An 18,302-nucleotide genomic window follows, 5' to 3' on the forward strand; every position below is an offset into this window, starting at 1 on the left:
CACTAAAGGAACACATCAATTATGGCCCTAGAACCTGTCACATTAATTTTAAATCGTTTCAAAACCAATAAATTGTTACTTCTCCAGTAGAATGTCTAATTCTTCGTTCAAAGGATGAAACTTGACTACCCCCAGTCCAGTGGCGTGTTGGTCCACCAGCATTTTAGCTCGGCTTACTATTATCAACCACCATCACGGAGGTCTCTGCCGATACAGTGCATGTTCCTTTTTTTTTTTTCTCTACCCTAATAAATCTAAACACTTGTTTTAAAATCAGTTGTCCAACATCTGGTAATCTCCTATGTCGTGAGACCAACTGAAAATTTCTTTCCCACCATAATAAATCAACAATAAAAAAAATTTATCCCAGGGCGAGTCCATCACAGCTCCCTTCTGGAAAAATAATAGTGGGAGTAGATACGGAGATAAGCTATTGTCAGCTATTATTGTTCCATCAACTTAGCAGCAGAACACGTTTGAACTCGCCAATAATACATTTTTTTTTCAAACCTTCCTAGGTTTCACTTGCTCCCCACTGCCCTGTTCTTGTTGCTAAAATTGTTAAAACTCCTAATCCCTTTTACTTTTTATTTTATTTATTTTTTTATATATATTTATCTTTTTTTCTACGAAAGATTTCCCAATCCGCCCCTGTCTCACTTGACGTTCTTATTTTTTTTTTTTCTTGGCCGCACGCTATCAGTTAAACCTCTGGTAGGTCCGTTATGGGGCCCTCGCTACCTTTTTTGTGTTAGCGCCGTTGTTAATTGTTTTATGACTGAGCATACAGTAACCGAAATCTTGAGAGTTATTTCGCATTTTTAAGCGTTGGGTATTTTGTTTAGATTTTTTTTAATTCATGTGAATAGGACTCCTTCTATATGAACAATCTATTAGTGTACCTATATGTTTTGCGGTAATTCAGTTCCGTCTAATTTGAGTGGATAATCTCTTTACCAATTTAATTGATAAATTATTTATCGTAAAACCGTGTGCCTTATTTCCTATTCCTCCTTACAGGATGCCTGATAATAATAATTATTATTATTGAATAATTTATATAGCGCCGTTTTCGTGAAAAGCTAACTCAAGGAACCTAATATTGTAGTAGCTACTAATATTTTGATAAGAGTTTTGTTGAACAACTATGTCGTATTATAGGAAAAAGAAGTGTGGAGGGGGAGGGGAAGGGAAAAGGGGTAAACTATACAAATGAAATCTCTTTCAAACTACGCTGTCTTACATTAGCCAAACAATAACGGTGAATGGTGATCAGAACTCAAACATTGACCTCAGCGTGTCTTAGGCTATACTCTAATAGCTGGCGACCCACTTCTCAAAGGTACCGTGACCTACCAGAACCCACCACGCCTGAAGGAAAACGAATTGAGACTTCCCAACACTTCCAGATACTGTTCCAGCGTATTCACTTCTGTGAACCTACTTTACTGTCTCTAAATGGGGAAAGTAATTGCATCCCATATCACGATGCTTACGCGAAAATGTGTCATGTAAGTTTCGTCTGATGAAGCCCTCCTTCCACGTGCTGTCAGACCTACACTTCACCTCTTAGAATCTGTTGTAATTAAGCCAAGATTGCGTTGGCTTACATCAGGTTCCAGGTCGACGCCATTGGAGTATCTGATAGAACTTTAACGGGTTTATTCCTACGGAATATCGCGCGAACATCTCTTCCACATAACCTTGCAGGAACCTCGCAGGTCACCTTCAGCTAGACGCCTCCAACAGCGAATTACGCTCTTTTCATCCCAGAGTCACTCATGCCTTCTCACCCTGTCTGTCATTCCCTTTTTCATTGCATAAAACCGCGAAAGAGTGAAGCTTTCAGTATGCCGCGCTGATCCGCTCAGTTCACGCTGGCGTCTTCGTCCACGCGATAGCGCAGAAAAAAAAACCATTTCTGCTTGCTAATATTTGTGTGATATTATTACAGCGAAACTATCTAATTCTCCAATTATGAAGTTTAATCGTTGGTCGAAAATCGGGACAGGGAAAGGTTTAGTAATGTTGATGACACTACCGAGGTAATTAATGTTGATTCGATGGGGAGTCTGAAAAGTATCAGGGAAACCCTAGGTATAAATATGTTTATATGTATACATATTTTTTTTTTTCACGAACCCTTTATTCATAATACGCAACTTTTATTGTTCACTGAATTTTTTCTAACATTTCAAGATAATATAAATCTGTTCCGTCGACCCACTTATAACGGTCAAGTTCGTAATAAGTGTCGTAATAAGCTATTATTTATTTTTGTCCCCGGGGAGAGGGTCCGGTCTAGTAGTACAATACATCTTTGTTATGATTTTACAACCGTCTTGGCCCTAGGGTCTTCCTCACCGTACGTCTATTATTGACTTTAAAATGTTTGTTTAAATTGCACTTTCCCTTTTCGTCTCCCTTCAAAGTAACACGGCATGTGCCTAGCATGGCGGTCGAAAAAATCCTAAATGCATGTAATAAATAATTTCAATGAATAAGGAAACATAAAAAAAAGTTTTATCTGTTATTTCAGCCCTTATCGGTGGTTGGACATCAGCCTCTAGAATGAACTGGGTTTGTGTCTACTACTTGAAGAAACTATTTTCTCCCTCCACAATGTAATACCTTTAATAACTATGTCTTATCGGAGGTTGGATGACAATACAAAATTTTGTTTTACAATTTTATTTAAAATTTAAATAATCTAATTTATTCCCTACTGATAAATCCACGGATATTTTTATTACGGATATTTAGCATTTGAAGCAAATAAACCAATGCGCTGGTTTAGGTCTACTACTGACGGAACTATTTTCTCCCTCCACAATGTAATACCTTTACTCACTATGTCCTATCGGAGGTTGGATAACATCATTAAATTTCGGTCGTATATTTTTATTTGGAATTTAAATAAACTGATTTTTACCCTACTGATAAATTCACGTATAGCTCAACTATTATTGTAGAAATTCACTACTTTTCGCAGTTTTGTATTTAAAATACTGAACTGTTAGCCCTAGCTTTTTATATATTTTTTCCATTGTCTTGAACCAAACAGAATGTAAAACATTTTAAAACCCCACCTCCTGGTCCAACGGCATCACTGTAATGTTTTCCCCGTTCTCGGTATCCAGGGTTATCGACTTTGCTAACACAAGAGTCCCTATTAGGCAAGCCAAATTACAAATTTCGTTCCCTTCGCTTTTGTCGCTTTGGTAAGATAGGACAGCCTACGGAAAATTCGTACACTCCGTCCCCGTCAAACTTATGAAAAATGAAAATCTCACTTCATAGAATAGGAATGCCAGACAGATGAATTCTCCCGGCGGCTAGCTGTAACCCGCTGCGTTATCCCGATTCAAAATGAATGAAAAGAGTGATGTTTGAATAAGTTATATTTAATTAAATATATTTTATGAATTCCGTATAACCTAATCGTTAAATATTATTACTGGAGAATTATTAAATCATCTTAAATTGCAGAAAACAAAATTGTCTAGCTCATAAACAATGTCTATTGTTGAATGATCTTAAGCGGCTTCAGGGTAACCGCTCTTAGTCCTTTTGTAATCGCCAAGACCCGGTCACTTCAACGCATTAGGTGATTTATGGCCTCCCTTGCTAACAGGTCCGGACCTATAGTGCTCAAGTTAAATACCCTTACTTTAAAATACAATTGGACTATTCGGTTTACATTAAGGAAATAAGTGTTAATAATTAGATTATAATAGACTTACCGATACATCTTAGTGTCAACAATCCAAATAATTATAAAAAAACAAACACAGTCACATGCAGAAAACTCATGCTGTTAGAAAACCGCACCTTCTACACTAAAAGATTTTAGCCGTGTTCGCGTCCCGACGATTAATTCTTGTTGACGCGCTTCTTAGGTTTTACTAGCTCGACTATCTTAAAACGCTGACTGTCTTGACCGTCTCCCCGCGCTTTCAAATCCAGACTCCCCCTCCCCAAACCAACCCCCCAAATCACCATATGCGATTTCTAATTTATGTTCTTTTGAATTCTGAATGCTTTTTGTTTTCAAAAGACAGAAATGCACTAAAGGAACACATCAATTATGGCCCTAGAACCTGTCACATTAATTTTAAATCGTTTCAAAACCAATAAATTGTTACTTCTCCAGTAGAATGTCTAATTCTTCGTTCAAAGGATGAAACTTGACTACCCCCAGTCCAGTGGCGTGTTGGCCCACCAGCATTTTAGCTCGGCTTACTATTATCAACCACCATCACGGAGGTCTCTGCCGATACAGTGCATGTTCCTTTTTTTTTTTTCTCTACCCTAATAAATCTAAACACTTGTTTTAAAATCAGTTGTCCAACATCTGGTAATCTCCTATGTCGTGAGACCAACTGAAAATTTCTTTCCCACCATAATAAATCAACAATAAAAAAAATTTATCCCAGGGCGAGTCCATCACAATATGGTAACATATACACACTGCCTACTTCGGTTTAACGCCAATGAATCCACCTTGATTTCACCTTTTATCAGACTATGCTATATTGCCAACTTGCCATAATATGTCAAAAATCTAGTGGATATATCACAAAACTGCATAGCTGCGTATTGGAAGATTAAAATAATAATTTGTCTTCTTTTATTATTATAACATTTCCAAATAATGATAATAAAAAAAAAATATTCCTTGAAATTAATGCCTTCTTAATCAAGAATTTCTATTGATATAATGACGCTTTTTCTCTCGATTCGTAGACCCTTGCTCTAGGTCAATTAAAATGGTATTACAGTAGGTTTTATGTTCATAAACCGGAGCTTGTTGTCTATTGTAACCGGATTAATTGATTCAATGCTGTTCTTGGACGTAGATAACTATATACGTTGGTCACATGATAACCCAACCTCAAATTGTATTCAAGCACACAACATTTGGGTGTATGTCATAGTTTCCTGTTACCATTGCCTAACTAATCTTGCAATGCATCAAATCCGTTTAAGATGTCTCGGCTTGTTGCACATGCACACACGTTCAAAGACGTACTAGTATCCATAAATACACACAATATCACACTTCGACAAGGAAAACTGAATGCCAGATATGTACACAGTTTCACAGATATAACATGATAGTACACATACCTTGAAATACACGCAATTCCACAGATATACTAAGTACGAGATATGCACACATTTCCATTGACACACGTGGTATTAGACATGCACATTATATTGACTGAGTTAAACAGCGGATATGTTGTGTGCCATGCTATTAGTATTCAGGTTCTGTGGCGCCATTATTGCATTTCAGGCTAAATGTCTATGAAACCGCGGGGCTGACAATCTGCCTGCAAGTTATATGCGGCTGCATATGTAATGTATATCATCCGGTCTATTATGCAGGTAATACTAATTAATAATTGAAGATAATATTAACAAATCTCAATTGAAAAATATGAAACATGAAAATCAGAAATAGATTCGTTCGCAACTAGGAATTAAACCCAGAACCTCAGCCTTTCCAGGGCTTTCCCCTCAGAGCGAATCTGAGTTCTATTCATAGATACGACGGAATATTTTCTGATTTTGCTATATCATATTTTTCGTTTGATAGTTGTTAAAAATCATCTTCATTGATTTAATATTACTATGTGAGGTTTTCTCAAAAAGTTATTCGGGCATAAAAATATTGAAAAAGTTTTATATTTGTGGATCGTTCCAGAGTGGTAGTTTTTCCCAGTTTCAAACTGGTGAAAAAATAAGAATCCAAACGCTGATTGAAATATGAACTAATATGAACTAATAAGTGTTTATTTAAAAAAAATGTTAATTAAAAAAAATATTTTTTTGAGTACTGATTTAAGTACTTAGATAGAAAAAAAATAATAACATTGATAATATTATGTTAAATTTTATTTTTTATCTTCCAAAAGGCTATTTTATACTTGAGAGATAAGGATCTAGTCACTTTTTTATTTCAAGTTTAAAAATGGTTATTTTTGTTTCTAAAAACTTGATCTTCATTGTTGTTATTTTTTAAATTTAAATTTAAGAAACTTTTGCACGGTTTTATTTCGATTACTATATAATAATGACTAGCCATTTAATAAATAAAGATTCGAAATTTTAAAATTGGAAATTCATATGTCATACGGCGTATTTTCTCGTCTAGTAATGTGTAATTTCTATCCCTTAGAAAATCTAAAAATATAGAACTATAGGATTCATGTCTTATACTGATTTATAAATGTGGAAATTCTAAATATACAATTGTAAATGTTCTCCAAAATGCCCTGGAAAGAATCTCAGACTTGTGATGTCCCGAAAGAAACCATTCATCTGTTCTGAATGCAATTACTAATGTTATCCAAATTGACCCTGGTAATAAGTTACATCTTTGCGATTCTTTCATGGATAATTTATGATAAACCTGTCACTTTGAATGCAATCAAAAATTTTCTCAAAATTTGTTTTGACAGCATCGCCATTCCATTGTAAGAATATTATGTACTAAATACACAATTTGGCTGTCCTGAAACAGAAATCCTTCCCAGTTGGACAGACAAGGGTTCATTTTGTTTTATATTATTTGTAATTTATACAAATATATATTTATATATATATATATATAAATGGCAACAGCCGTGCTTAGTGACGAGATATGAATAGTTAGGTATTTCCACCCCTTTCTCTTTTCTATCTCCTTCGCCTTTCCACTCCGTCACTCCACTATAACATACTACAATTGGAAATGCTGTATTCCCAATTGTTCAAATTTTCTGGAAGCAATTGGGACTCTTGCATGGAATTCACGATAAAATGGTCCTGGGTATATGAATAAATTTTGTGTTTCATTACCTTTGGAGGTAATACAAAAATCAATTTCAAGACTGTAATAAAACACCAAATGATTTTCTTAATTGCATGTCTGTACCGCCATAGTCGGAAATAGCAATTACAAAGTTCTAAATATAATCTATTCACAGGCAATCGCGCTAACTGTTATCATGTTCAGAAGTTTGCCGGCAATAATATAACACATGAGATAACACGGGCTGAAGCAATAACACAACAAGAGCAACGAACCTCTAATCCTTGGCTTTGCTAACTTTGCAAGGTTTAGGTTATACGGAATTGCTTGGTACTGTTTTCATTGAATTTAGAAATTTGTGAGATGCCTCATTATGAATTGCATAAGATGCCTCCTAACAAGTTGAAGATAAATAATTGAAAAGCTTTTGTATGCCAAATACGTTGATACCTGTAGGAAAGTTATGATCTGATGCCCCATTTTGTAGGAGGTTAAACGTAAATCGTAAAGAGCGTCAAGTTAATCTTAACTCAACAATAAAATATGGTTCTGTAACATCTTCAATTTGTTTTCTTTGGTTTTTAGTAGGTAAATCTTGTAATAGTCGTCTTTTAATTATGTGAAAAAGATAATATTAATGTTTCTTCTTTAATATTTAATGAATTTTATGCACTGTTCCACTATTTGATTCAAGACCTCCACAGAAGTCAATGTATCTTTCAGAAGTATTTTTTATACATAAAATCCATAAACAAAACTTTTCATACTTTTGTGATAGTGTTTATATAACAAAAGAAGACTGTACAAAAAACCATTCTTAAATGTTCACAATAAATCTTTCAGATCACGGTTTCAGGAGAGTTTGTCATCATAATGAAAGGGCTTCTGGTCGTCTCAAAAACATATAGTGATATTACTTGAGAATGGACGCAGTCAGTACAAACTTAGTTTGGAAGGTTTTGCCTACACATTGTAAGTACGTACCTTCGAGAAAGAAACAAAACTCGAATCGAGTAGGTCAATATTCCTGTCAACTGTCAGAATCATGCGCTATAAAATCTGCAATGGGTACTTGATTTTTTCGAGCACTTGATTTTTCGTAAGTAGCTGAAGGGATAATGCGGGCGGTTGAAACTGCATTGCGTCTCTCCCCATGTTTCTAGTCACTAGTGTACCTGAATTCTGGAACCATATATATGACTGCAACTGGGTCTCACCTCGCTCTAAACCTGTAGGAACACTTGATGTTCCGGGGGTAGCTTGAGGGGTAGCGCGGACTGTAGAACCTGCCGTGGGTCCGGGAGTTATCAGCAGACACGAAGTCGTAGTCGCACATTGTTCCCATTTCCATTTCTCCCTCGGTCTGGAACAATTCTGAACAAAAAAACTCAATCAGTTCATTGGATCTTTGAAAGAATCTATTATGAAGACAATGAAAACACACATGACACAAATAAATTAGAATGCAAAGAAATACTGTGACGCTTCCCTTGATACCTGTACTGTATAATGCAGGAACAATCCCAATAAGGAATTAATCGCTTGGCCTTCACGTTTCAAAGTAAAATCTTTACATGTAAAAGAATAACACTTGTATATTGTAACTATTTTGAAGAATAATGCTTGTTGTCTGGAAACTGTTGTGTGAAATTTGTTTTTGGTGAAAAATGTAGATTAGTAGTAATTTTAATTTTAATTGGCGTATATCTAGTACGTCAAACATGTTATATATTTGGTCTGTGTCAGTTATTCCATCTTTTTTAAAGTATTAATTACGTTTAAGATGTTTATTCCAAATTGTAAAATAAGAGTGTCTTGTGTATCAAAAGATCATCACTGTGTATCAGAAAATCATAAACAATAATAATAAATAATATGTAATCAAACTGCGCAAAGCAAATTTCTAAAAAAAATTTCTAGTGTTATTCCAATCCTCCTGCGATATTTCTCTAATAAAAATTCTTTATAATTAATTTTAATATTGTTACTACTTCAGTATTCTTTGTTCTACAAAATACACGTTATTAACAAGCCCACTTACGTAGAAACCCTATGAAAATAAATGAGTATTTGTTATTAATTTGCATTATGTAGCTAACCTGTACCTACTATTTGATTGTGGTTGCTTTAAAATAATAATCATGAAACATACTAATAATTTAGGTTATCTCTGATTTGCGTTATTCCAGCGTGAAATTATTTACGTTCAATGAACTCAAATTTGCTCTGAATATTAATACTCTGTGTTATTTTCAAAATCGGAAATGATTGAGGAATAATTCAGACCATCGATAAAAGTTTGTAACAACATATAATATTTTTTCAGATAATTATTTTAATTATCTATTTCAAAATTGGAATTTTTATAAATATTACTGTAATATACATTTCCAAAATTATAAAGTGTTTTTTCTTCATTATTTTCGTTATAAAACATAAAGCAAATTAATTTTGTCACGTGAAAACCAGGAAACTTTAATTTAAAGACAACAATGCCATAAATAATATGTGAATGCGTAAAATCCTGGGACAGGTGTTTAATTTATTTCAATTAATCAATTTATTTCTATCACTTGAAAGAAATACAAAATTATTGTATTCCGAAAAATTCAACGCATATTATATTTATTTATTTATTGTTTTTGTGTTTAATTCGTAGAACTCCATTTAATTTTTTTATAAATTTAATTTAGATTAAATTTGATAATATTATTATTAAGTTCTGCAAGTGTTTTAGTTTTTTATTATTGTGACAGCTGTTTCGGCTTACAAGGCCATTTTCAAACTGTGGTTAGTCCACATTGAGACGACGTTTTTATACTATTTCAAATGTAAATTTTGAAGGTGCATACATTGATTTATTACTGGTTACACCGATGACATGATCTATTGTTGGTTAAACCAATCTATGTTTTCCCCTCAGTAAATGGTAATGGGTTCTTAATTATTTACTAATGACTTTATTGCTATGAATTATTTGTGTGCATTATACTGCTTGGGTTTTGTGAAAATACTGAGAAGTGGTGAGTAAATTATTTTCCGTACTTTATTAATTAGTGTTAAATTTGGGTCATTCGTTCGTTTATTGATTTCTAATTGTTCAAGTAAATTTAATCTAATGCCCTTTTTTTCTATATGCAATGGTTTAGGACCCTTGTTGTTAAGTGGGGTATGATTATTCACCAAGAGATGTTCTGCGAATTTTGAGGATGTGTTTTTATTATTATAACATCGTATATGTTCTTTGAATCTAGTTGAGAATGCCCTCCCCGTTTGTCCGATGTAAGTGGCGTTACAATCACATATAGTTTATTATGTCCGATACGTAGACGACATCCTTATTAACTTATTTTGTGAACTGTACGAAAACAAGAATTATTTATATTCCAAAAACATTATTATTTATATTTCAAACACTTCATAAAAGGTTCACTACAGTGTACTCAACACAACGATATAAAGGCAAAGCTGAAAAAACTAGGAGTCTAACAAAAGCTTGGAAAACGATCACCCAGCGTGGTTTCTTTGTTCAATAAATTCACATTCTGAATAAAATTTTGCTGAATAAAATTTAAAAAAATGTGTGGATTATTTTCAGACGTTTTCCTAAATTTATTGATGTTTTAACAGGAATGGTTTAACGTAGCGGCTTTGTGATGTGAACAGGAATAACAGAATGAAACGCACAGATATATGAAAGATTAAATTTTTTTTACAATACCATACAGATTTCTAGCATTCAAGCTCTTTTTGTAAGCTTGTTAGTAGGTGTTTAAGAAGAATAACAAATCTGTATGCTTTTATGAAACAAAATCTTTCGGTTTTTTGTTGATTGGTGACTTGTTTAGGCTCTTTACGTCATATCAAAAAAATAAAATTTTGTGTTTATAAGATGGTTAGTTGTTAGGGAGGGTGATAATATTGTTATTGGGTAAAAAAAAAAAAAATAAAAAAAAAAAAATAAAAAAAATGGAGTTCTACAAATTAAACTTAATAACAATAAATAATTTTAAAAATATTTGTTGCATATACGAATAGCTTATCAATGGAGACCTGACTGTTTTATCCATGACGACATTGGTTACCATTTAAATCTATGTTGGAGACATTTCTAGTATTATTTGTTCAGTTGATTCGATTAATAAATCCTGGTTCAAAAATGTTGACAATTATTACTCAGGCATATTTTGAATGTCATTACAAACTATATTTTGTATGTAAAATGTTAATTTAAGTATCTAAGGCAAAATTTTGTGGTGTATTAGAAGTAATACCAATTTTCGGATCAATTTTTAGACCTGGGGGCCTACTCTGTGTCTTTCGAAATTTTCCTGCTGCCGGTTTAGCCACATCACAAACCCGTTTTAACCCTTTCCTTACAGTGTTAAAAACATCCTCGTCCACCGGTGCTACACACTCGGTAAATAATTATATATTGTAAATACTTAATGCAGTAAATAAATGATTCCGGAGAAATGCTAAAAAAGTTCACTCCGTGTTTGGTATATTTGCAGAGATGTTTTATTAATTAGAGACGATCTTCACTCAGTTGACAGCACAGGTAAGGAAAGGTTAAGTCACGAACGAAAGATACAGAATAGGCCCCCAGCTATTAATATTTTGAAATATGTTGTGAATATAGAAGTGAAACCCTTTGAAGGTACAGTTTATTTTCCAAAGCCCTCCGAGCCATTATCAATGTCATTTAGAGTTTCGGAGGAATGCAAAAAAGCAATGTAGACAGAAGCGATCCCTGTGGGATACCAGTATTTATTGAATATGAGAAAGAAGTGAAATAGTCAACAGTCATTTGAATCTATCTATCCCTAAGGCTGGCCGCATACATACGTTTTCCGTATTCGATTTCCGAATTCGTTTTCCGTATTCGGAATTCCGTGAGACTAGCGCAAACTTTCGTTTTTCTTCATTCGGAATGTATAAACGTCAGTACCAGTGTTGCCAACAAGGGCGATATATCGCCATTTAGGCTACTCAGAGCGAGAATCGGCGCCGAAAAAATCTAAAAGGCGACTGGTCGCCAATTAAGCTACATTACGAACGGAAATTTCCGTAAGTTTGCGTCAGCACAAACAAACTGTATGCAATAGCTGCGTTCCACATGACGTCATTAGGTTTTTTCGATTCGGTTTCTCCGAACGCGCCGGCTCGCATTCGGAACGTGCGTAAGGAATTTGTTCCGTTCGGAACTAAAACGAACGTGTGCGGCAGTTAATGTATTTTCTACTGATTCCGTGCATTCGGATGTCCGAATACGGAAAACGAATTCGGAAATCGAATACGAAAAACGTATGTATGCGGCCAGCCTTAAACAGTCGTTTAACGTAATATGGCAATTAAATAACAAGCCCTCGGTACCCCGGTAAATTCTCAGAACTAGTCTTACATTCACGTACGTTATAAAAATGTAATTAAATAAACTGAAACAAATACTAAACCATTACCACTATAGATTGATTTGGAAAGAAAACTCTTCCTTCGTCATCTAAACTAATCAATAAGTTAGTGTCTGAGTATGAAGTAATGCATACGAGTAGAGAAGGGATGAATTCCGAAAACACAAGAGGCGGGGAGAGAATAAGCATTGCTTTCCACGTTCATAATAGCTTGGCCTTGAATGTGGTCGTATGATACAAAACGTATAACTAGTTTTAGTCCAACTAAAACATTTTTAAATGGTATATTATGTTAGGATTCTAACACTAACGAGTATATTTTTTTTTAACTGTATTTAGATCTATTATTAAGTTGCTTACGTAATCAATGTTATTGGTGAATTATCCCATTATTTAGGTTTGCCAGAAGAAAGTTGAAACATGATCACTAACCTATTTCAACAATAGGTTAGAGATCCAAAACTTTGGGATCTTAACAGGCCCAAACAAAGCGATATCTCACATCTGTTCCGCAATCGGTTCCCAAGTATAACCTTCAAATAACCATCACAACACTATTAAGTTAATCCCCGGGGTAGTTACGCAATCAATACCTTATTTAGTTGGGTTTAATCGCTCAGTTAGGTGGAACTCTGACCTTTGCTAATGCAAAGCGGCCATTTAGATGGATTCCGGCTCGCGTGGTTAAAGTGAAAACGTTAAAACCGCGATAGTTAACGCTAAACGGCGCCTTTAATCCGCCCCAGTAATAATAATGTTTTTTTGCTCGTTTCTCGATGCTAATTCTAGATGTCGGGCGCTGGGCGTTGGGACAAACATACCAGAATGACAATTTTTCAAACTACACTCGGTGTCACAAAAATCGCACCTTTTGCAAAATCTGGCAATAAAGCGATCGACTTTTTTGATGTGTAGCGTCGTCACCCTGATATTTGCCTCCGGACGATGCAACCAGTATCTTGAAACCGTTAAAAAACCCGTCGAACGGCAAAACGTCTTAAATTTAGTTGCCGAGTAACATCACACTGTCGCATCCCTGATTTAAGTACTGCCACCACTTGAGAGGCTTCGTCAGCAGTAGTGTCCATTTTAAGCGGTTTTTTTTAGCGCTATTAATTGACTTGTGTTATGTTCGACGTTCAGATAGTAAATGACCTACATTTGATTTAAACTGCTCCTTTCATATCCCAGAATGTAGAAAAGAATGTATGCGCCACATTTTTTTACCGTCCCACACTCAAAAATTTGTATCATTTATGAAATAAAACTATTGTATGATGAGGTCGTTAAATGTATTTTTAATTAATAACAATATTGTTTGGGTTAGATACAATGGCTAGGTATTTGGGGTAACTTACGCTTGGAAATTATTTTCCTAGATGTGCGATTTTTGTGACGCAGTATGTATTTACGAAACTTTTAAATCGTGGTAAAGTTTTATTATACCTTGGTTCCACTTGTTAATTTGGAACAAATATTCATCATCTGTATCGCAGAAATTCTGTTTTTTATGTATTTTCTCTGAATTACGTCGGAAAGCACTGAAATAAAGTTTATCAGACTCAAAACAGTATCAAAATCTTGAGTTAATTTTATCTAGTAAATAAAAAAAAAATACCAGCAAAAATAAAAAAAAAATTAAAAAAGCAAATAAGATTTAAAAGTGCAGAAGTAGCAGGTGAAAATTCTGTAATGTTTATTCCGACGAAATTTTACTATAAACATTTTTGCTTTCACCCAAAAACTGTACGTCCACTCCTACTCAAAAACCGGTCTCAATCGATGAATATTTAAATATTTATATAAATATTTCAATATTTTTTCAGAATAATACTATATAATATATTTATAATTACTCGTTACTCAGCACGGAAGATCCCAGTGAGGATATCATTATCTCTATTTGTTACAAAAAGGAAGATAATAAAACATTTACTATTATTATTTTTAATGATGGGTTATTTCATGCTGCACGTGAAAGGCTTATGTCAAGATAATTGTTTAGTATTAATCGATATGTATTGAAATACCACGATAATAATATTGACCTTGGAGGTATTATTTCAGTAGGTACTTAGTTAGTTTATTCACATTCGTGTAGACAATTGAAATCCTTCGTTATAGGTTCTGCTGATATATTCACAAAACACATTCACACGCCAACCTCACCCTGCCTGATCATATATATATATGATTGGTTTTATTAGCAGAACCTTTAACAAAGGATCTCAATTGTCTACACGTGTGTGAATAAACTAACTAAGTACATGTACATAAATATGTACATTTACACAAAACAAATTTATTTGGTTAAGAACTTCTTTATTTATGTATCGCCGATCAGTTTCAAAACCACTGTTCCTTGTCCAAGGCAAAATAGATAAGACTGACCTAACACATTATTACGTAACTTTTTTCTCAGATTATTCTGAAAATTTAAAAGTGAAAATGTCTTTTTTTATACCATTTCATGTCATTTTTTTTAAATGTCACAGTCGCGTTAAGGTCTCAACCGCCCGCAGTTAGTGAAGCAATGCAAGGTACTAATAATGAGGAATATAAAATTTCAGATGTTTTGAATTTCCAAATTTTTTTTCCTCAAAAGTTTATATTGTTCAATATATTTTAGCCACATGCTTTTGCTTGAGCGCTATAGAATTTCCAATGAGATAGTTTTGTTGTTAATATCTTCACATGTGCAATCGGGATGCTAATGGGGACAGGGCTAATTACAGTACAGTGTCTCGTGATCAAGTCAGTGCCATCTAGCAAAAACAGTTTGCAAATGGCGGCAATTGTTGATGGTACTCGCGGCTACTGCTGCTTTGTGTGTTGTTTTACCGCAAGAATATTAAATAAATAAGTGATTTGACTATATTTTTCAGCTAAGTTTAGGTACTCAGCGAAAGCATTGACTTCTAAATTTAGCGGTTGCGTTCCCAGGTCTAGACTCTAGTCATACTTGAATAGGAATTAATGACGTCAGCAGCGTTTTGATGAGTTATTTTTTCCGTATTTCATCTATTAATTGTATAACTGGATAGCCTTATAAATAAATGATAATGTACTATTTACCTTTTATTATAGGTACATTCAGGAACTAGAGTGAAAAATATTTGAATAAAATACATATATTCATTTACATACATCAACAAACGCCAATTCTGAATATATAAGTTTTATTATATATAATTATTAAATTAAATCTTTTTTAAAAATGATTAAAAAGGTAAGATACTTAAGCGCCCTGTGATTGGTAGGCGGGTTCTGACTACTTACACCTCAACCTCGAATGCGAACAACACTGTGTTAAGTTGCGCTGCGTATACTTGCACACGGGTAACCAGTGCGGTATAAAAATTATTTTAAAAGAATTCGTGATATTTAGAAATATTGCAAAATATAGCAATTGGGATTTGTTGATTTCATACTGACCTGAGTGGGATTATCCTGACAAAACATAGCTACATATTACGTCACGCGTACCCCATAAGATTTAAATCCTTTTGGAAGGCTTGAAAAATGAAAACTTTATAGTTCGTTTCCACTCGAGTGATCGCTAAAATAACTAAAATATCTATCAATTTTGGAAATTTCCCGCCATCGTTAAAAAAATATGAAGACATATAAACCAATTGTATTGCTATATAGCCAATGAATTTAACCATATTTGGCCGTTTATTTAATATTTTAAAGTCATAAACATCACATGAATTCTGTAAGTGTTTTTGGGTCAACATTGAATATTTTCTATTTCTGTTTTGATGGCCTACTTGATAATCAAAGATACATAAAAATATATAATCAAAGATAAATATATAACAATACTTATTTTTTAATCGTAAACAGCTTTTCTAAAAGTTTTGTATAAAAAAATACTTTATGGAATATTTGTCAACTTGGGTTCGTGAACTGTCAAAATTGAATTCATCAAATAAGGATATTAAATACTTTCATCACAAAAAACTGGTATTGCTTTAGAAACATATGTTTACTGTATAAAATTTTCAGTAAGAATAGTCTCGATTCTTGCTTTATTCACTTCGATAAAATACTTTATACCGACAGCCATTTACACGATACAAAGACACGTCACAGAGAATTAATATTATGAATAGATACATATTGTATAAAAACTACTTCAAATGAGTTAAAAATACTTCAAATAAATTAGAAATTCAATTACAAATGGACTGGTGTGTAAATATGTGATGAACATTGAATAAAACAAACATTTGCGTCATTTTGACAGCCCACGTTCGAAAAAAACAGCAGTTCAGAAATAAATAAAAACCTATGAATTCTAAAACGGTTTACTTTAGGCTTTAAATGTCGGAATCCAGACATCTTTTGATGAAATAGGAAAGCATTATTTCAGCTTTCTACCAATAATATCTGTTGTACGCGGAAATGCTTGAAAAAAATTCAAATAAATGTTTTACAAAATTTAAAGAAAAATGGCAAATAATATAATACAAAGTGATAAGCTTTCAGAAGAAATTTTGTTAGAAAAATGGCAAATTTTGCCGTCCGATCACTCAAGACGTTTTAGACGAAAATCACTCTGGTGAATCGTAATTTGTAAAAAAACATACTGGCATTAAAGTTACAAGGTGAGCATTTATAAATTGAGTGATATACTGCGCGGAACCACCCAAAAAAATATAATTTTTCGAAGAAAACTTCTTCTAACTGCTTTTCACTTTGTGATGGCATTATTTATTTTTTATTAAAACACAAATAACATTGTTTACATCACTTTATTTCGATACAAAATCTGAACATGTTTCATGAACCAAGTTCACTTCATCAGGAGCACAAGTATACTAAAGTTATAATTAAAATTAGGTCTAGAAAGAAGAGGTAGAAGGAGCGGGGAGGGGTAAGAGTGGGGGAGGGTTATTCAAAGTAGGAATTAAAATGTCATTAGACGGGAAAGACCGGGTAATTGGGAAAAAATTTAAAATGGGGTTTATAATTTTTTTTTGTTTATTAATAATATCTGCTTTCATTAACCCTCCCCCACTCTTACCCCTCCCCGCTCCTTCTACCTCTTCTTTCTAGACCGACCTAATTTTAATTATAACTTTAGTATACTTGTGTTCCTGATGAAGTGAACTTGGTTCATGAAACATGTTGAGATTTTGTATCGAAATAAAGTGATGTAAACAATGTTATTTGTGTTTTAATAAAAAATATATTGGAAAAAGCTGAAAATGACTCCGATTCCTGGTATTTTTATATAGAAGGGCTCACCTACTGTCTTCTATGTCATTGCAGTTAGGCTCATAAAGTAGTGGAGAAGTTTTAACAGCCTTAGTGCGGTTATTTATGTTTTTGGAAGGCACCGTTCTTGAACGAAATGGGTAAGTAATGAATGTGTGTCGGTACTGGGAATTGTACTCAAAGTTGAAACACTAGTTTAATTATTAGCCATTAGTTTGAGACTAGACTTTAGCCTGGCATTACTCCGGTGGTGGATGGTAGGCCAACTGTTTTAAAACTTTTGCGGCAGCTTTTATGTTATGTTGTTCTTTCAACACTTTTAAAGCTGGTAGCCGGTTTAAAATAAGTGTTTTTTTAGGAATGTTGATGATTGTGATAAAATGTAGCTTATATTAATAGAGTTCAAGTATTGCATCGTTCATTGTATGAACATATGGTTAAATAAGATAAACGCAAAGAAAGTGAAAGTAATTTTCATTTTTTACTTCTACCATCACGAAGAATCACCTCCTGAAGTTTACCCACGGACTTCCTGTATTTTTTGTTTGCTATGCACATATTTTTTTTATATTTGGCTTCAAAATTATCTGCGTGTATCTACCCTGATGTATGGCAGTGAGGCATGGAGCTGGCAGAAGAAGGATGAAAGTAGACTGAAAGCTGTAGAAATGAGATCTTTGAGCCGGGTGTGTGGTAAAACCATGTATAATCGTCTAAGAAATGAAGAGATCCGCAAAAATGTAAGCGTTATGAGTAAGATTAAGGTTTTCTGTTTCACAGAATTTGAACAATTCATCAAATTTCAAAGTCATTTTTCATTTTATATGAATGTTGTATTCAAGTTCTGTTATTATAATATTATA

At 33.6% G+C, this 18,302-nt stretch overlaps 1 protein-coding gene across 1 annotated transcript in view; it reads right to left on the reverse strand.

Annotated features, from left to right (window-relative positions):
• The window catches only part of LOC149418059 (suppressor of lurcher protein 1-like), a 346,086-nt gene that overhangs the window by 88,106 nt on the left and 239,678 nt on the right, over window positions 1–18,302 (reverse strand). Inside the window, exon 6 of the mRNA XM_089639636.1 lies at window positions 8,017–8,173. Coding sequence (XP_089495762.1) covers window positions 8,017–8,173 — 157 coding nt within the window. The remainder of the gene's footprint in view (window positions 1–8,016; window positions 8,174–18,302) is intronic.

The sequence above is a fragment of the Hesperophylax consimilis genome, chromosome 14 (genome assembly GCF_061612785.1).
Source record: "Hesperophylax consimilis isolate HC1 chromosome 14, BYU_Hcon_1.0, whole genome shotgun sequence".
In the NCBI taxonomy this organism is placed as follows: domain Eukaryota; kingdom Metazoa; phylum Arthropoda; class Insecta; order Trichoptera; family Limnephilidae; genus Hesperophylax; species Hesperophylax consimilis.